At 32.8% G+C, this 22077-nt stretch overlaps 1 protein-coding gene across 1 annotated transcript in view; it reads right to left on the bottom strand.

The window, feature by feature from the left end:
- Positions 1–22077, bottom strand: part of Dad (Daughters against dpp) — an 83971-nt gene that overhangs the window by 44082 nt on the left and 17812 nt on the right. Inside the window, exon 3 of the mRNA XM_076403135.1 lies at positions 4560–4613. Within this exon, the coding sequence (XP_076259250.1) occupies positions 4560–4613 (54 nt within the window). The remainder of the gene's footprint in view (positions 1–4559; positions 4614–22077) is intronic.

Below are 22077 nucleotides of genomic sequence, written 5' to 3'. Positions count from 1 at the left end.
TTATGACAACCATGATCCTTCAATTTCTGGTTTCGATAATTTCGACGGTTTGAAAATATTGATTTTGGCAAGACAAAGAGCGTTCTAGACAGCCAAAAAAAGGAAGACGAGGATTTTAAGGCATTACTCGATGGTGATCCATGTAAAACGCATTTTCAATTGCATTTTTATTTTCACAAACAATTTTTAATCACTTAAAGAACATGGGAATGATCCAAAAGCTTGGCCATATAAATTGAAGCCAAGAGATAATGAAACTAAAAAATCACGGAGACCTTCTGATCATGCATCAACATCAACGGCAATGCCGAATATCCATGGCTCCCAGCTAATGCTCTGTATTTGGTGGGTTAAGCTTGGTGTGATTTACTATGAGCTGCTAAAAGCTAAAAAAATTATGCGGAGATCGCTATCTACTGCAGTTAATACGTTTGAACCGGGCGCTGCGCGAAAAACGACCGGAATACGAGCAAAGACACAACAATATTATTCTTCAGCATGGCAATGCTCGATCACATGTTGTAGAACAACTGAAAACATAATTAGAAACAATAAAATGGTAAAAGTGCTACCCCACCCGTTGTATTCTCCAGACCCTGCTCCATCTGATTACTAGTTGTTTCGATCTATGAGTCGTGAGTTGTCAGAACAGCGCTTCACTTATAAAGTTGCGGCTATCGATGAACAATACTGTGAATAAAATACATTGTAACAACTTTTCAATCAGTCAGATTATCCATTTTATATCAGCTTTAATTAATTTGTAGAGATTTTAAATACTAAATTCCCAGGATCGTTACGCCATTTTTTATTTCCCTAACAGAACACTAATTCACGGAACATAATCATAAATTATAGCTAATTAACTTTAATTCTAACCAATTTAACATCATGTGATTTTTGTCATTCATTAGATGATTTTATTATATTAACATCTTCACTATAATTATCTTTATTAACTTTTAACTTTTGTAATATTTATTATTATCAATTATTAGAAATCATAAAATTATGTTTTTATTTAACATTTTAATTTTAATTTTAATGACCGTGTATTTAGCTTTATATGACTACAGTGACTAATCATTATTTATTTAATAATAACAGTTTTTCACGTCCATAGTCTGGTTTGAATTTATACATATTGACAAGGTAAATCCTCATAATCTATTTTGCAAGATTGTTTGGGTAGTTGCAGTAGTTGGCAGTGATGACATCAGCTGCCCTATATCCTGTTTATATTCGAATTCTTCCTCTATATTCTCAAGTTTTGGCTCCAATGCTAATCATACTGATCAATTTTCTTGATGCGCTGATTATAAATGTAGGTTTAAACATTTGGTTTTACGATACAGTTGTCACAAGTGTCATACTGATTCAGTATCTTAAAAAATACCAACGAATTAATATTATATTCAATCAGAAATACAATACAATATACAAAAAACAATTCTGTACCTACATTTTGTCGAATTTCATGTATGATAGTGTCACTTCATCAAATTAAGTATCTCCATTGTAACAATTAATTTGCAACATATATAAAAATAACTATTCGAAAAATTTTGCATTGCTTGCAAAAATATGCAAAGAGCAGCAGTCGGATTGCTATATATAAAACTCATGATTATGAACATTCTTTACGCCATTACAATCCTCTCGCTTATCTCTCAGATTTTGCCCCATCTAATGTCGTTACTGTTTTATTTATAGACCGACGATCCAAAACAAACGAGAAAGGAAAAGGGGGACAACCGGGGCAAGATATATACCAGAATCTCCGTTCTGGAACGTTACGACGTTTTCCGTTTCATCTAGATGATGGCCGTGATCACTACTTGTTGAATAGGTTGTCTTGCTACACTGAAAGAAATCGCTAAGGTAGCTGACACGTCATAAGCAAATTTGTGCCGGTAATTTTCAAGTTTCTTATTGATACTAATTCAAAACTATAAAACAAAAATGTGTTTTCCACAGGATTTGTCAATAATATAATTTTTCTGATGTGGCTCGGCTATTTCTCTCAGTGTACGTTGGAACATTGTCTTTTTTACAAGCTCCGGTGAGTCCATTCGTCTTTATCTCCCTCCCTTTTCTCTTACTTGTTGCTTATCTCGGTTTATGATACACCATTTAACAAAACGCCCCTGACAAGTTGATTTATGATTTCGACAATATCGTAATACACGTTTGATGCAAGAAGTTCGCTGTTAAATCTGAGTACGGATGATAATGAGAGATTTCGTCAATTTCTGTTTGTTTCTTTGTTATTGATCATTTATAAACAATATTAGTGTTTTAATAAACATTTCTCTGAAAGTAACAAATCTCATAATATTATCTTGAATCGATCTTAAATGACAGTCTTATCAGCATGCTCAGTCAACGTTGTATGACAAATAAAACGCTCAATTAATAAGTCACACAAAAAAAAATTAAGAATAAGTAGTGATAAGTAGTTCTAACATTAAAAAATACTTCACTGGAACGAACGTTGACATAAATCCTTGTGTCCAAATAATATTGAAAAAATAACTAACTTGCCTTTTGTTTTAAAAGTATTATTATGTTTGTATTCCAATATATACTTTTTATTTTGATTGTTATACAAGGAGGAAGTTTTTTTCTAACCGGAATAATGATCACTTCAACTAAGTGTGTTTCAAACTGTTCATTCTGATCGGATCTTTTATTTATTTCTATTATGAGATAACAGCAGAATGAGCAACGATAAAATGGTGAAAGTTTTTGTTGTACCATCTCGTCTGTTCGGTTTTTTTATTCTCCTTGTTCGGGCGCTTTGATCTTGATGCGATATTTAAAAGCACATCGTCTCGGCCATCGTGTATGAACAGCTGGAAGAAGACAAACATTTTTAGCCAGTCCACTGTGCATTTACTGTTGGTGCGCCTCGATGGCCTCTTCACCGCTAAAAACTCAGGCGAGGACGACCGTCGGTGAGTGTACAGGTGGTAATTATTGTTTTCTTTTTTTCTTCATCTAACATATTAGACTGATGGTGTTTTCATAGGTAAAAAATAACAATTATTTTATGCTTTGGCTGGGTTTGTGTTTATTCAATACGTGAATGTCACCGAAAAAGTTTCAACTTGAAAACTACAAATAGCGGATGGTGGAAAGACGTAAATGTTATTTTTATAAACGACGTGACAAAAACAATCTGAACACCATGCACAAATCTTAAAATCGTTGTTAAAAAGTTGGATATTTATTAGATATTTATAGAAATTTGAAGCTTTATTGTGGAAAATAGGTACAATGTATTTTATTCAAAGTATTGCCCATAGATAGCCCTTACTTTTCCCCATATTTCAAGGAATTTACGATTTTATCTCGAAAGAACAAAGTGCTTTTTAAGCCTATCCAAGAATAGACCTATTTTTTGGTATCATCATAAGAAGTGAAGCGTTGCCAAACTGGTCACGATTCATATGTCGAAACAAACAGTAATCAGAAAGAGCAAGATCTAGAGAATACGGCGGGTCAGGTAACACTTCCCATTTTAATGTTTCCAGGTATATTTTCACAGGTATCGTAACATGGGATCGAGTGTTGTGAAATGGAGTGATGCTGAAAAATAACGTTGTTGTATGTTTGGTCGTATTCATATCGTTTCTCGCGCAGGTCCCCATTGATGGTTTCATCGAGTAATGCCTTCCAATGCTCGTCTTGTTTTGGATGTCCAGAACGCTCTTTGCCTTCGGTGTCAAAACAATCACTATATTATAACGTCGAAACCAGTATTCACATGTTGAAATTGATGGAGCATGATTGCTGTAAATTTATACTAGGTACAAATTCAGACGTTTTCAACAAACTGAAAAATGTTTTGTTCACCCTTCAACGAAATAATATATACTGAAAAGTGAATCCTGTTTCTATGTGGAGGTTCCAACATGACCTTTATTACAAATGTACCCGGTGCACAGACCTCGTACAATCCTTTTTTTATTTTATTATATTTTAAGGTCTCCTTTGACCAACCAGCGTTTATCTGGACTGAACCTACTTTAACTAGCCAATGACCAATTTTTTGAAGTTTGGAAGTTGAAACCTATTTTGAAGTATTTACAATACACGTTGCCATACTATTTTCTATTATTAATTCCTTTAATACATGCCGCATGGTTTTGTTATGAACACGCACAAACATCTTTATACTATAAGAATTAATAATATTTTAATTAAAACATTAATTATTATTCATATTTCTAACATTATATTCACTAAATAGCAAAAATGTAAATGATATAGCTTGTTAAGAACATAGTTTGATCGTACATATTGAAAGAAATATACTAAATTAAAATAGTTGCAAGAAATGACAACACCGGCTGCTAGGAAGAAATGTTCACGACCTTGCTGAGGTAAAGAGTGGTCGTGCGCGTGTACTATATGTTTATATCCTCATATGAATAGGTGCAGTTTTACGTTTCATCATAGAACAATTTCGCGATTGGTAGATATATTAATTATACATTAAAAAATAGAAATAATGTATTATTATATAGGGTTTAAACACGAAGGTAAACACTCACCTTCAGGTCTTATCCTATCTACATTAGTTCGACTATATGGAGGAGGTGGTGTTTCTGGAAATATAAAAAAGAAGATATATTAATAAAATGGTTATACAAAATTTTAAAAAAAACAGCAAATCAAATAAATATTACTTAGCATATGAGGAGTACAAAACAATGTTCTATAAGAAAGATCTAAAATCTCTATATTTTTATTAAACCATCCATATCCAACTAAGTAACTATATTTTATAACTCATTAATAAAATTAAATAACCAAAGAATATTATTATAGTTCAAATCAGTTCCCAAAGTAATTAGGTGAGATTATCAAATGGACAATATAGATCACGATTAACAAGAAGTGTTACGAACTAAAATCGAACCGAATCGAACGAATAATAATCATCTGAATACCAATTCAGCTCTTTCATAATATTAATCCAATAAGAACTTGTTAAGCAGCAGTTCTAGTATTAATTACTAAGTTCGATTTCTTTTTACGTGACCTTCCGAGTTATGACATGGTCATCAGACAAATTGTAATATTAGAACAAGCAAAAATCTTCTTTGTTTTTTAAAAAAAATTTTAGTTCTAATTAAAGTTAGAATATTTGATGTTTTGATGTACTTCACAATAGTTGTGAATTAATTTTGAGGGGCTTACATAATTATACTCATCGCAATATTTTGTCATTAGTATTTACTTTTTGATATATTAAAATTGGTTTCTCGATTTCTCAAAAAATGTGTAGTTTTATGGATATGGAATTGGAATGTATTGAAAATTGAAAAATAATAAAATAATTCACACTTAATTCACATTCCTAATATTTTTTAGTCTTTTTAGTTTTTTTGTTATACATTTTATCCATTACTAAACGTAAAATTACAACCATATATTTAGAAAATTGATGCATACATATTAATTTTGTTTCGAGTTTTGAACCACTATAATTGAAAACCAAACAAAAAACATACCAAATCAAATTTTGATGCAAATATTCAGCGATATAATGAACTAAATTTCGAAGGATATCATTCTGGAATTCCAATAAAATAACATAATTGGGACTAAATGGAAAAATATGTAAAATAAAGGAATGCACGCATCTGAAAAACCGTAACCGATCAAACACGAGACCAAGAACGAAGAGAAAAAAACGGTCGAGACAGGGGCTACTCCAGAGACGAGTGTTTCGCAGAACCACGTCCTTCGTGACGCTTCTCGGTATACTGTCTCGAAAAGGGTACCCACCAGATGTTTGGCTGCGTGTATGCGAGATCCCTATATATCAAATTACGATTTCCTTTGATCTCTTTTTCGTCCTCGTGTTTTTTTTTTGTCACAGGCGCCACATCAGGTCCTTTTATTTGTTTGTTTTTTTTGTTGTCTTCTTTAAAAACTTCCCTTTCGTTAACTCATAAATATTTTTTTAGCAAAACTGATCTGGTTTGAATAATTGTCAGAACCTGATACACGCATGTTTATTAAAGGGAACTACCAACATTTAAAATTTTATCTTCTAATCCTTAGTAATATTCGGTATTTTTAATGGACATTTTATAAAATGTTCGATGTTATTAGCCTGTCATGAACACACCTAAATCCAATACAAATGTGACTAAAAAGATGGCGTATAAAAGCCAACCAAACAAAATCCACTCATATAACCTTTACGCTATGTAGAAGAACATGTCCACCAGTCTACATCAATAATTGTCAACTCCCGCAGGCAGAGGATGCTAAATATCTTGGTATGCACCTAGATTGACGCCTAACTTGGAAAAAGCTCATACTCGCCAAATGGAAACAACTAGAACTTAAACTCTACTAAATGTATTGGCTTATCGGGTGCAATTTGTATAAACCTATACTCAAGCCTATTTGGTCATATGGAATCCAACTATGGGGCACCGCTAGCAAGTCTAATATATCCATTATACAACGTTTCCAAAATAAAGTGTTGCGTGCTATTGTCGCTGCTCCGTACTATGTTTCAAATGAAGTGATACAACGCGATAATCCTCTAACATAGAACCAATAACAATAACGTGTGTAATTCAGCGTGTTTGTGTGAAGTATTTCGAAATAGTCAATCAGCTATCAGCTAAATATGTGAAGTGCGCGGACTACAACGTCTAACACCATCCGATCTGATTTTTTGACACATATAGACTTTAGAATAAGAGTAATTATTTAAAATAGCATTCTATACAGGAGATCACTTAATGAAGTGATTTTCTACATGCCATGTATATATTATATAAACATAACAAATACTTATTGCCCTTTGAGCAGATTGTGGAACTGCTAAGAGTAATAAAAAATGTACTAAAAAAGAAGAGAAAATTTATTTATACGTATTTTTAACCTTAATCATTCAAGTGAACCTTGAACATCACAACATCAAAATTACTTCTGAATACGCCGATAAATCTACCACCTCTACTATCAGTCTACAAAACCATAGTAATGCTATCAATTATGGTGCTTTCATATCTTCCATTCGAAATATAATTCTGATTCGTTTACCGTTGTTCTTTACGTCAATAAGCTTAAAAAACTTCAGATATATCAAGATATTATATAACATAAAATCCCATAAGGGTCAAAATTAGCGTTGGGAACTATCGACCAAAAACGACTATCAACTGTTTAGTAATTGACTACTTTTTATTATCGACTGTTTCAGTCGCTATTTTTGGTTCGACTGGTTTTACTACTTTTTACCAGTGAGTGTTTCAGTCGGCTGTTTTCAGTCCCTATTTTCGGTCCGACTTTTGTTACTATTTACTATCGACTTTTCAGTCGTGTACTTTTAGTTACTATTTTTGGTTCTACTAGTTTCATTTGACTGATTTTTAATGTTGTGGTTCTGTCGTCCTAGTCGTGAGCTTGACAAAAATGTACCCAACTTACGTTTACATAGATTTATATGTATAAATAATTAATGTATAAAATTAATATATTATTTTGGTAGTTTGATTGTAAATAACAATATATTGAATATTAATATAGCAGCATTTTGGAACGACATTTTTCAAGATTGTTAATGTATATTAATAGGGTAGAAAGATTAATATTGTGAATGATAAATAGTAAAATATATTTGACTGTTTTTATTGCAATAATATGTAATACTCTCGATTTTTGTTAAAAAATATTTCCGTTCAATAATAAATGAAGCATTCACTTTTTTTAAAAAAAGCTCTAGTAGTTATTGTGCGAGCATTTTCAATTATTTTATGCATTAGTTTTTTTCTATGATTAGGTTATATGTTTAATTTTTATTTAGTATTTATCCTTATTATACATCTTTTGTTTTCAGGCTTTGTTTAAGTTCTATTGTATTGTGTACATTTCTTATAATATATTATTTGAAAATAGCAATTAACATATTTAAATACGAAAAAAACACTTATGGGATATTATACCATTTCATAGAAAAATTCCATTCCTTTTTGCAGATCCACAGAACATTCAAATATAAAAGTAATTCTACTTCCTTTAAAATGAAATTTTTAATTGCATGTTAATAGTATTCAGTAATTATGTTTTTCCTTTTCTTTTTTAAAGTTAGTAAGTGAAGGAATATGTACATCTCCGTCTCGCTTATACTACCATTGGTAAATATAAGTACATATAAAATTAACCGCTCCAAGCAATTATCTCCGTTCTTTTCTCTCTTACAATTTATACAGGAAAGGGTTTGTACATCTTCGTCTAACATCACGAATTGAAAAAAGCGACTATCGATTGTTTCGACTGTTTTCAGTCAATAGTTCCCAACGCTAGTGAAAATATATCATTACAAAATAACCTAAAAGAATTGATCCATAAATATTTTATCACTGGAATCTGTTCAGAAAATTATGTGTATTGGTAGTAAGGAATACATGTACTACTAAAATAAACAGATACCGATCTGACAATCTGATGATGGATTCAAGTGATTTAGAAAAAATGGCATTGTAAACGGACGACCTTCGAGCACTCATTGGCCTTAAATAAATATATCAGGTTTCCTACAAGATAAGAAACAAATGTCCTATCATTGTTGGTGTTGGTTTTAAATGGATACGTAAACTTCGTGGAATTTGACAGTATTTACAACAAATCCTACTTAAAATGGTACCTTGAAAATATTTAACAGTGTCCCTTTATACTGTGTTGATGCGTCTTGGATTGAATGTCGGCGCCAGGGGGCTCTTTGAATAAGAAAGTTTTCACGAATAATCTTAAATAATCTTATTTATTCTTTGAAATGTTTATTTTATATTATATAATAAATTAAACGTTATCATTTATCATTCTCAGGAAAAACTAGTCTTTATCTGTAATAATGCAATTTCAATATATATATCAAACAAAATAATAACGGTTACATTTAAAGCTTTTTACAAGAACAACCAACATTGAATTTAAAGAAGTTTTCAAATCAACATTCCAAATATTAAGTAGTTTAATGGTCAACAACATTGAATAAAGCCGGCTTGGTGGCGCAGTGGTAACGGCGATGGGACGGTCCTCCTACTGTTGTGATAGCCGCGGGTTCGAATCCTGCTGGGGCATGGCCGTAAATTTATGTTTCTGATTGTTTAAAATTTGTGAATGTTCTAGGCAAGAGTGTAAAATCCGACAAGGAAAATGATCCCATTCACGCCAGTAACCATGCTGGGTAAGACCGGATGTCTGGGACGATTTCGAAAGTTGGTCACTCGCCAATCGGTAGACTTAATGCTGAGGACCGTGGTTCGCAGCGCACGTTAAACTTTAGGCCCATATAATTTGATATTCATTTATTTAATCGTTTGATTATAATAAAAATAATTAACATTAAATCAATGCTAATAGAAGTTAGTTATAAGTCGTTGTACCATTTTTACACGTTCATGTGTATTTAGAATTAATTCAACATCTATTTTGGAACACTTTTTTTACAATACATTTTATATCTTGATAAATCTATGTGGATCCACACAGGTGAGAGAACAGTGCCGCTCCGTGACCATTCTCAGTGACTTGCTTGGTTTGATCTGATTTCATTGGGCTGTTGAAATTGAAATGGAGGATAATGGGACTACTTCAACCACTAACATAAGAGACGCTTACGCTGGAAAAGTATACCTTGGTTTTTTTGTGGATTAATTTACAGCTTCCAAAGTATGAGCCATTTGACTGCTATATTTATCTGCTCTTGGGGCTCGAGTGGTATGTATGTGGATGATCAACAGTACAGAAAGAAGTGAGTGCCTTGCTTGTGTATTAATGCAATTACAACAGTTACAACAATCATTGATAAAAAAGAAATCTATTTCGATCAATGGTTATTTACCATTAAATTTAAAAAAAATGCGTAAAATAAGGCTGAACAAACCTTTTTGACATTAATAATTATATTAATGAAAACATAGCTACATATTGAATCACAACAGTGCTAGAATGATCCGGTGATCGATCGGCGTATATCAATATTTTTTATCGAACAATATACGCGAAAAATTCCTTGAACTTTGCCACCAGGATTGACGACGACGACATTCGTTTTCGATCGATCCGAAATCAGAAAAGGGAACCGAACGAGCGAAACGGTAAAATTATCGTCACGAAAGCACGAAGGAAGGTAGAGAGAGGCCAGACGGTCCGTCGATAAGAGAGGCAGGAGCGATGTCGGTGCAGCTGCGACGACGACAGCGGGTCGAGGACGAGGAGGGAACCGCCGCTAATTACAGAAGAACGAAGTGGAACGGGCACAGATGAGATAGTTGTGGCGCCGTCGGAGGAATCTGATGGGTGGCGTAAGTCTGCCGCGAGATATGATTTCCCACCGGGTACGATACGGCGACGACACGATGTCCGTTCGAATCGCGGCGCGTACCTGGACCTGGAGGACGATGGCGCGGAGCGGCGATAACGTTGCGGGATGTCAAACGTTTATCGCGAATTTATAAGCGGACCGCGGTTTGTGCGGTTCGATTTATGAATCAGGTTTAAATTCCTTATTTAACGCACATTAAGATTAATTTCGTCCATTTATATTCGTTAATGTAATAAATGCATGGAACTATCTTCCGAGTGTTGATTTCGATGGTTTTCACTTCAACATTAGTATCTTTTGAACTTGGAGATTTAGAGAAGTTGAAAACTATTTGAATACATCATAGACTAGATCGTGATCTGTCACTTGTTAATATTACCGGCACATGTATCATTCTTTTCTGCCAATATCACTTTTATATTGCTCAATTTAAGGATTGGAACGTAAATTGTGTGAAAAGCTAGAAGCTTTACTGTGACAAAATGATACAGTGTATTTTATTCAAAGTATTGACCGTTACTTTTTCCCATCTTTCTAAAGGAGTGAACGGATTCCCTCCCGAAAGAACGATATGTCTTCTAAGGGCACAAATCGACCGATTTGTTGATATCTTAATAAGAACCGAAGCGCCGGTCAGACAGATCATGACTCATATGTCGGAATAAATAGTCAGGACAGAAGAAGCAAGGCCTGGACAATACGGCGGCAACATGTGATCGAACGTTGTCATGTTGAAGAACAACACTGTTGTGTATTTGTTCGCATTTCGGTTTTTTTCGCGCAGTGCTTGACTCAAACGACCAATTGCAGTTGATAGCGAATCCTCATCATGAAATGTTTTTGGCTATCCAAAACGCTCTTTAGTGTCATCACTTTTCAAACGCCGAAAGCAGTATTCACACGTTGAAATTGATGGAGCTTCACATAGCACACATAGCCTCTTTCTTCAAATTGAATTTTTTTGTTCACATTTCAACGAAACGATACATACTGAAAACCGAAATCTGTTAGTAAGGCTTCAACGTGACGTTGGTTACAAATATACATAATACGATTAATAAATAGTAACGGCATCTATTCATAAATCCTTTAAAATTAATTTACAGGCCTAATACAATAGTTTTTATGATATTATATTTTAACCGGTTTGTGCGGTTCTATTTATGAATCAGGTTTAAATTCCTTATTTAATGCACATTAAGATTAATTTCATCCGTGTGTATATATACAAATGCACCAAACTATCTTCGGAGCATTAATTTCGTTAGTTGTTCGGCACTAGTTCCTTTTGAACTTACGAGATTTAGAGAAACAGAGAACCACTCACAGTTGTTAATTTTACTGGCAATATATCATTATTGCTAGCAATATTCATCAGTTTCAGATTAAATCATGGTAATAACATTTTTATGACATATATTTGTGGTTCTGCATTGCTCAGTTTTCGGTCATGATGTTATTTGTGTCAAAAAAAGCTGGAAGAATGGATTAGCAATGTAATGGCAGTAAAAACTTCTGAGGGATAAGAGTACTTCGAGTAACATTTAGTAAACTTCGAATTTTCTAATTTTTTTTAATGTATTTCGATGTTCCTTGTTCATTATCAGACGTGCTTGGTACAATCTCAATTTATACAATTAATTTAATATTATTGTTCTGTTGTACTTACATCAGTACCTATACAGGCAGGACGAGTGTGGATAATTTTTGGACAAGAGATCATTTGAGGTGTGATTAAGTGATTATTTTGACATACCTAGTTGTTTCACATACTGACCATTATAAGCCACTAAGAGTATTTGTCGTTCTTTGAAAGATACTTAAGAGTAATTTGGGTATTCCATTTGGATATGATTTTTGTAAGGCCAAACAATAAGGCTCATACAAAAATGTAACAATATTTTATAAAAAATACCTAAAATAATTTAGACCAATCAGGAATTAACAGTTCACAACATATAATTTTGTTCTAATACCATCTATTCCACGAATGTTTAATAATCATTGTAAATAGGTTTTTTTTGTATTTCTGTTAATTGATTTCGATTTTTATTCAATAATTCCCTTTTAACTAGTATTTATATATCAAAATCAGATATGTTTTATGTTTCAACGTTACTTTTAGGACTGACTATTTTTGTTTTAAATACGTTAAAACCTGTTCGTCTTGTTTTGCCCATCTATGACATTTATTGACATTTACAATTACACTTTATATCACAAATATAAAGTACATCTATACCCTATCAGATTCGAACACAAGACTATTACAGCAGGTGGTGAGCCGTCCTGTTGCTTTAACCACTTTAACCGCTTTAACCATCAATGTCGGTTTATGGATTTTTGATATGTTTTTTACATACACACTTCAACTATAAAAAAAATTGCGATAGATATTTGAAAGTCTTCGCTGTTGTTGTGTTTATTAATATTGACTTTTTACCATTTTTACACCAAAGCCCTGATTAATATAAGTAAGAATAAAACCGATGATGAATGGTTTATTTTAGTATATGCCTTATATAGAACTGAATAAAAATGAAACAAATGTACCGTCTATCTAACCAGATAGGCCCAGACGGAACTTTAACACAACTATAAAAATATACCACTGACCACCGAGATAGCAGTAAAACAACGAAATTCGCTTATCGTTATAAGACAAGAAGAAATTCGATGAGCTCCCACGCCATCTCCACCGATCCGGCCCACTTAAGAGCGACCATTACATTTTTTCGCCATTCAATCTCCGTACGATAACCGAGAAACCCATTCGGTTTTCGGTCCAGGTTAGCTTCCCCTCGTCTTAAAAGCTTTTGGTAGATAAAAAAACGAGTACGCTCTTCGCCGCCGTTCAGTTTCGGCCCCGGTATCGCTCTTGGAGCCGGGACTACGAATCGAGTCGGAACGTAAACAGTTCTCCTCCTTTTCCCATGCAAATGGAACTTTATCTGGCTCGGAGCCTCGGCCATTCAGACCGACCGGTAAAAGATCACCGCACACGTCTCGTTTTAACGTACGTTATCAGATTTACGTTGACGCCAGTTGAATATTCGTTAAGTTTTAAAATAGTTATTAAAGTGTTCGGTTCGTTTACTCTTAAACAGTAGAACTGAAAAATCGATGCCATTTAATATATCATCTTTCATAAGAACGGAACCAATATTGTCTGGTTAAACTAAATGTAATATGAAAATTTTAAAGACACAGTTTCAAATATACACGTTACAAATACTAATTTTATCCGCATGTCTACTTTATAAACAAATATTTCATATTTACATTTGCAACCATAAATAATATCTAAGGACCGATCTCCAAACTCCTTGAGGATGTTACGTATAATTATCTAAAATTTCAAATATGCAAATTATAAATACAAATAGTATGCCCATGTCTCCTTTATAAACAAATATTTTATATTTATAGTTGCCATGATAAATAACATCTAAAGATCGATCTCTAAAAGAGTTGATGCTGTGTCTAGTTTGATGTAACTGCTTGAGGATGTTTACGTATATTATCTAGATTATTATATTGTACTCTAAGAATATTGTAAAATAACTGTTTTTATAGTTTTGTCTTGAGACTGTCGTCGAATCTCAGTATTAGATTTCATATTTCTTCTGAGTGAAAATTTCGGTTGAGTTTATTTATATTCCTTAGTTTTATTATTATCTTTATTTATGCCTTATTTATTTATTTTATTTCATTAATTTATATATAATTTTTGGTTTGTATTGTTTGCCTTAAATTTGCTATTTTGTTTCATTAGGCTTTCACGTTAGGCTTTTAACCAGCATAAGGCTTTCGCGTCCCAAAACTGTTTCTCGGTTTTCGGGAGCCATAAATTAATCCACTTTTAAATTTTGCCTGTTTCATTCAAAAGAAGCTATTATAGAAAGTTATGGATCATTTTTAAAAATGTATGGTAAATTAGCGATGCCAGCGGCGGAGAATAATATTGATATATCAGCATCGACATCTGCAAAAAATTATAAACGTCATAAAATTAAATACTAAAACGCGCCATAGCTAGATCTTAACTATTTTAAAATGCTTAAAATATATATAATTTTTTTCTTAATAATTGAAAAATATCGATCAACAAAAATATCGGTATATCGGCCAAAATAGTGATATATTTTGAGAACATTTTTATCTACCAGTGAAAAAAAGGTCCGTTCAAAGTGACTTTATTGGCATTGCCTCAAACCACATATTGGTTGTACACTCAGACATTAATAACTATTCCGATCAATGTCACATGGCCTATTTTTATTATTAATAAGAGAACTGAAAATGAATTGGGGGGAATTTAAGTATTACCAGCAAAATGGGAAAAATATTAAAATAATAACGCACAAAAAATATTGTAAATTATATTTCACCGTCCTTAATTCTATCTATTTATTAAACTAAACTATCCACAGTAGAGTTCAGAAAATGCTATGTATACACTAACCTAAAAAAATTAAAACTGTTTATACAAAAAGTATTTATAACAAGGCATAACAAACCGGTGAACTTTGTATATAACAATGGGAGACAGTATTGTTATTTCGTTTCCGACAACAATACCTAATGAATGCGGCCAAAACTATTTCTCGAAGAGAGAGATAGCCCGTTATTGGCCATTACAACGAACCTGAGAGATGCGATAAGTTTAATGACATCGAAAGCGTAAAGTTTCTACGATAGTGACGCCCACGTGAAATTCTCTTTCATTCATTAATTGAAAGGCCCTAACGGTTCGTAGTACAGCGATGACTTTTTACTACTATATATTTAATGTATCAGGAATGGCACTAGAGAAAGATTTCACAGTTAAGTAGAAATATTTAGAAGTAGTGTAAAATCGTTGATGAAATATCTGACCATCAAGTACAGATTATATATATCCGTACTAATGAAGTAGTTATACCAACTTTAAATGTTAAAATTTTGCTTAATATTATGTACTCTCCTAATGTTTTAATTCTTCCATACTTTCCATTTCCATTTGAGGTTTTCTGGAATTCTTTAGATCCCCTAGATTAATCCTTTAGATGACCAAGCAGGAACAGTTTTTTAAGAAAATCTTAAAAGACAAGTTTAACAATCGATGGTAGTGAGTTTACTTCTTTTCCACAAAGAATTATGTATACAGGGTAGCGGTATATATTTTTCTTCTTTGAAAATCATACACTTTTATAGCTTCTGGACTGATAGTTCAAGATTATTCTCGATTTTTCTTTATTTTCTGGTAGACGAAACGGTCTACAAACTGTTCAATGATATTCGAAAATTGTTTGTCAAAAAATCAATAAACATTTTTAGTTAATTTCAACTCATTTCAAGCTTAATTCATATAATATCGATAAATAATGTTGTAATAAATAATTCAAGTTGAACTTTATTTTCAAAAAATGACAAATTTAAAATGAAATAGTAATTTCATAGAAAAAGTAATATAATTAGGGATCTTTTTTTAAATTCCAGGGGATATACAGAATTCGCTTCGCCGATTTTGACCATAAAAATTCTGTTATAAGTAGTTCTTTTGTTTGATAATCCAATAACTCGGTTACAGACATCATTGCATCTCATGTAATACTACTGAAGTAAATATATAAACATTTTTTTTATACTAGAAAAAATTCTAACAATGTTATAATTCTTCTTGGACATGTCATCAGAATAGTGGACAAATATTATAATAACGTCATTAGCATACAAGATTTCTCGGCGCATACTATAAAAAGGACGCGCAAGCTTGTCATCAAGAATTCCACTACATAAATCGATTTAGTTACTTAAACTTTCTATCATGTCTCGGACAAAGTGAAATAAATTTAAAACAAAAATACGCTACTGCCGCCTTTGTTTTCGGCTGAAATTGCGGAAAATATTTTCCGCCAACAAAGACCTAATAAATTTCCGTCCAAGGGTATAAAAAATATTTTGAGCAACTTTTCTATCCAACTAAGCAAACCGGATAATATACCGCATCAGTAATTTATGTGCCCCTCATATTTAATTCTGTAATATGGTCATTGGTGAACGTAAAATGGGGACAAAAGGAATAAGTTTGATTGGATTATTTTACAGTAATTTGTTGGTATTTTTACTAAACATACTAATTATCAAACTATAAATAGAACATTAAAAAATGTACAACTTTTCTTACATTGTTTTTCTAAATTTTTTCATATATTGGATTATTTTACAGTAATTTGTTGTTATTTTTACTATACATATTATTTATCAAACTATAAATAGAACATTTAAAAAAATTACGTTTTTTCTTACGCTGTTTTCCTATATTGGATTATTTTTAAATAATTAGTTGTTATTTTTACTATATATATTATTTATCAAACTATAAATAAAACATTAAAAATTTTATAACTTGCCTCATGTATTCCTATAAATGGCTTCTGTTGACTTAACAGGACTTTCAAATCTTGAAAAATTGGATTGCTTGAAAATATTTTTTTACTCTATTTTATTTTACTTTTTTATTTTACTCCTTTCGCCGAATTCCATCAAGTTTATAAATCTGGATAGTGCAGATAAGACTTTATCTGTTTTCCCCAATATCCAAGCCAATATGGATTACCTCATGCCATTGTTCATATTTGTTGTCGTTTCGATTGGTTATGACTATATATACACTTTAATTTAAATATATTTTCAAGTCATACAAGCACTTTTAAGATTCTTGCGAAAAAAAATGTATATTAGTTAAACACTTTTTTTGTATTTTAAATATAACACCCAGCCCTATTTAAACTAACTCAATAAATGAAAGGCGTATAAGACATTGTATCATTTAGCTGTGTAACACGAATTTAGTTAATATTGACCTTTACCTCATCTTCGACAGCTGTCCAAATAAATGTTGTTTTAATTTGAGACAATGATCACAGTTACATGACTACTAACACATTTACTAATTCCGTAATTATCGTAATAATAAAAGTCCACGATATTATCTAGAATGGCATTTGATTTATATCAATTTATAATTAGAATAAAGATAACAGTAACCGGTCAACGGAAAAGTCCCCAGTCTGACACACAGATGGCCCTACTAGAATTAAATCCGTAAGTTTTTAGTTAGGCCTAACTCTCAAAAGATGCCTGTATAAATTTGGCAGCTGTCGGATCATTAGATTGTGAATTATAGCATTTTGAGTGAAGCAACTCTTGTTATTGTGAAAAAATTGATAAAAAGGAATTTCGCGTGTTGATAAAATATTGCTTTTTGAAAGGAAAAAATAGAGTTGAAGCAAAAACTTCGTTTGATGCCGAGTTTCTGGACACTGCCACAGGAAAATCAACCATCAAGGATTGGTATGCTAAGTTTAGATGTGGTGAAATGAGCAGAGATAGAGACGGTGAACGCAGTGGACGCCCAAAAGAGGTTGTTAGCGACGAAAACATTTTAAAAAATCCACAAAATGATTTTGAATGACCGTAAATTGAAACTGAATGAAATAGCAGACACTTTAAAGATATCAACTGAACGTGTACATCATATCATTCACGAATATTTGGGTATGAGAAAGCTCTATGTAAAGTGGGTGCCGCACAAGTTTGAGTTTGTGACGCAGTGTTTGAAGATGATCAAGCGTAATAAACCCGAGATTTTGCGTCGATATGTGACAATGGATGAAACATGCCTCCATAATTTCAATCCGAAGTCCAATTGACAATCATCCGAGTCGACTGCATACGATGAACCCGATCCTAAGCATGGGAAAACGCAACAGTCGACTGGCAAGGTTATGGCGTCTGTATTTTGGGATGCGCATGGAATAATTTTCATTTACTACCTTGAAAAAGGAAGAACCATCAACAGAGACTACTACATAGCGTTACTGGACCGTTTGAAGGACGAAATCTCCGAAAAACGGCTGCATTTGAAGAAAAAGAAAGTGCTGCTTCACCAAGACAATGCACCGTGTTACTAGTCAGTGAAAACGATGGTAAAAATTCATTAATTGGATTAAAATAGAATAGTGTCTTTGAATCACACCTGCATCTGCTCCATACTGCTGATATCTCAACAACAAAAGACGCAGTTCTTGGAACATTTGCCGATAACACATTATTATGGCAAAAGATACCTAAGGTTGTAAAATTACAAAGATTTAGAAATGGACGAGAGACTAGGAAAATATAGCTTAATAGCTCCAAATGTATCCATGTTGATTATATCACTTGGCGGATGCGTGATTCCCCGAGCAATATCAGGTAATAAGCTTGGCAACTATGTCAATGGTCATGTGGGTTCACTGCCGTTTTGAATAGATTATAGGTACTTATGTTGGAAGGTTCGAGTGCATCCTCCAGTTTATTCCCAATGCCTTATAAAAAAAATTAAAAAGGGCATCAATAATCATCTGGTTATGTATGTAAAACATGTTAATATACCAATTCCTTTCGCTCGTAGCGTTCACGAATGAACGCATTACAATCCCTCTCTGTTCGTAAAACATATAACATGACGCATTATTTATTCACTGTACATAATTATACCTATTTTCGGATAATGAACGTTCTGTATGGTTCATGAAGAATGTTTCGGTGCGTGAACGCTCACGACTCGAAACACCGCGCTGTTTATAATCAGGAGAGAATTATGTATAGTAAAATCGATAGTAAACCGGGTAATTAAGAAACGAGAGAGGAAAAAATGGTGGGCATCGCCAAGTGGATTCTTGCCCACGGCCGGCCTACGCCGGCCGGCACTTCTTCAGACGATTTTAGATATATCTCCGCATTTAATTATTTTATTTAACAGTTTTTTCAAGTTCTAATCAGGAAGACGTCGTATTTTATTGCTGCCATTTTTTGTTGTTCGCTCTCTGTCTCTTTCTTTCCGCGTCGGTTTTCAGCATTCATTTTCTCTCCAAAGTCAACATCATCAATACAGGGTGTTTAAACGTCATAAATATTTGAATACGCGGTATGTTACGAAATGCGACCGTCAATATTGTCGATCCGCTGAGTCACACCAAGTAAAAGTCTTTTATATTAGATTAGATTAAAGTATATCAAGAATCCGAATTATCTACAGTAAAAACATACTTTAGTAGTTCTAATTCCTCATTAGAATTCAAATAGAACTGATAGATCTGGAGTTTCATAATTTTACATATTATGTTAAGAGTCATTACAGGTTTCTATCTAGTCGACTTGGTAAATGCAGTAGTTAATAGAACAGTAGTAGCAATAGTCGCGGGTTCGACTACTGTATGGTATGGACGTACTTTATCGTTGTTATGGTAATAGTATATATCAGGCCTATAAATTAATTTTAAATAATTTACAGCCAACAATAACCAAGTTCATGCTGAAGCCTCACTGAGAAATTTTACTTTTTTACTTCCGTTTGAGGAAAAAGGTCATCGAATGCAGTATAACCTTTATGGTAAAGATGCTTCATTTATTTGAAATGTGAATACTGTTTTCGGCATTTTAGAACTGGTGATTTTGACGAAGAGAAAGAGCGTTCTGGAGAGTCAAAAAAATATGAAGACCAGGATTTGAGCAAAGACAACAATGTTATTCTTCGATATGAAAATGCTCGACCACATGTTGCAAAAACGGCGAAAAAGTGCTATCCCACTTGCCGTATTCTCCAGACCTTTCCCTTTCTGATTACTAATTGTTCTGATATATGAGTCGTAACTTGTGTGAGCAGCGCTTCACTTCCTACGAAGATAGCAAAAATGGGTCAATTCGTCGATAGCTTCAAAAGATATGTCGTTCTTTAGAGACGAAATCTGTAATAAAGTACGAGAAGAATTAAGAATAAAGTACGTTATATCGATTTTTCACAATAAAGCTGCAAATTTTTAAAAAATTCTTTAGAACTACTTTATAGGCATAATATTTCTGGGCAACTGTAAAATCTAACAAGAAATAACTATCTCAGTCACGTCAGTAACCCCGAATAAGACCTCGTATGATCTCTTAAGTTGACCAGTCGTAGTCTTAATACCAAGGAAGCAGCGTCATTTTTATGGTAATATTAAGTGAGATATTAGCCAGATCAAATCAGACTTAAAAATCAAAGAACTGTACTTGTTAGTCGGAAGTTGATTCCAACTTGACCTATGATTGAAGATATTAGTTTATCAATCAATTATAAAGCTTATTTGGATTTATGGGTTTGCATTTAAATATCAAATCGGCTAATAGTCCAACACTGCTAAAACAAATTCTTGCAAATCAATGTACCAGTCGACCTCGAAACTAAATGCCTTAACATCAAATAAGATTACTAAATCCCAGCAGCGTGGAAGCAAATCTGCTACTGGACCACGCACAGGGTGTCAGAAGATGTAAGCAAGCTGAATCACATGAACTTGTAAAGTGTATAAGGGTTACTCTTATTGTATTACTCATATCTGTATTAAGTATATCTAATGTACGATGTAAAATTATAGGCATTATATTTTACAGACTTTATATCATAGTATAGATTACGGACTATCAATCTATTCATGAAGATATACTTTTATAGAACAAATTGATATAATCGATTCCCGATTACTTCTTTCATCCTCACTCACGCTTTAAGATAAGCAAATAAATTGCATTGGCAGGAGATTTAATAGTTAAAAATCTAAAATACTGAAATAAAAAATTAATAACAACGAACGTAAAAACGAAAACAAACACATCGTGTAAGTCGAAACGGAAAAAATAATTCGGTCGAAAAAAATATATGAGAACCACTTTCGAAACTACATATACACCACGCACCATGATCAAATCCTACGTACGTGCATAGAGCCAGCGTATATAAATACCGATCGTTAGACGTATTAAAAGTTAGGCGCCTAGTAGAGTAAACATTTATCGTCGGAAGGCGCCACGTTATTTTCGATGTATATGTACTTAGATCGTTTCAAAATAAATCTGAAGTATCTGGGTGCGAGTTGGCCGATAGTAGCAAACCGATCCTATCGAGGCCGTCGGAAAACTTATTGTGTCTGACGGTCATATGGCTGAAAAATGACGTCGTTAAGGTCGTGAACTAGTTCATACGATTTTAACAGTCACTATTTTATTATTGCATTTTTTCATATGTTCTTTTTTAATGTACCAAATAGATAGTAAAATAATGAAATCAGAGCAAGCAAAGCCAAACATAATACAAAATATATTTAGAAACAGTATTTTCATACCACTACATCTATGCAATATTTTGCGAGTAAAACAAAAAAATTTAAATACAAGTAAATAAAATGGGAAAAATATTCTAACCATATATAATACATATTATATTTAACTTATAATTTGTTAGACTGTTACATAATTTTCAGTTATATTAATACGATTGAATTCCAACATAGATATAGTCGCTGGGTTCGAATCCTGTTGGGGCATAGTTATAAATTTAGATCTATAGACAACAGCGTAACATTCGACAAGAGAAACTATACTAGTCACGCCAGTAACCAAGATGGGTAAGACCGGACGCATTATGGGATGGTCTCTAAGTTGGCCAGTTGTAGTCTTAATGCCGAAGAATCAACGTAATTTGTATAGTAATATCACATTAGACAAGACCGAATCAGATCTGACTCAAAAATCAAAGAATTGTATTGTTTAATCGAAAGATACTTCCAACTTAACATCAAAGAGATTGCTATAGTCTATAAGTTAGTCAGTAGATCAATAGTAAACATTAGATAGTGGATCTAATCCAGATA

Source organism: Rhynchophorus ferrugineus, unplaced genomic scaffold (genome assembly GCF_030347505.1).
Source record: "Rhynchophorus ferrugineus isolate W39M unplaced genomic scaffold, kcgeb_rfMv2 rfM4, whole genome shotgun sequence".
Classification (NCBI taxonomy): Eukaryota; Metazoa; Arthropoda; class Insecta; order Coleoptera; family Curculionidae; genus Rhynchophorus; species Rhynchophorus ferrugineus.
Note: the sequence above shows the minus strand (reverse complement) of the source record. Positions and strands in the feature narration are given on the sequence as shown.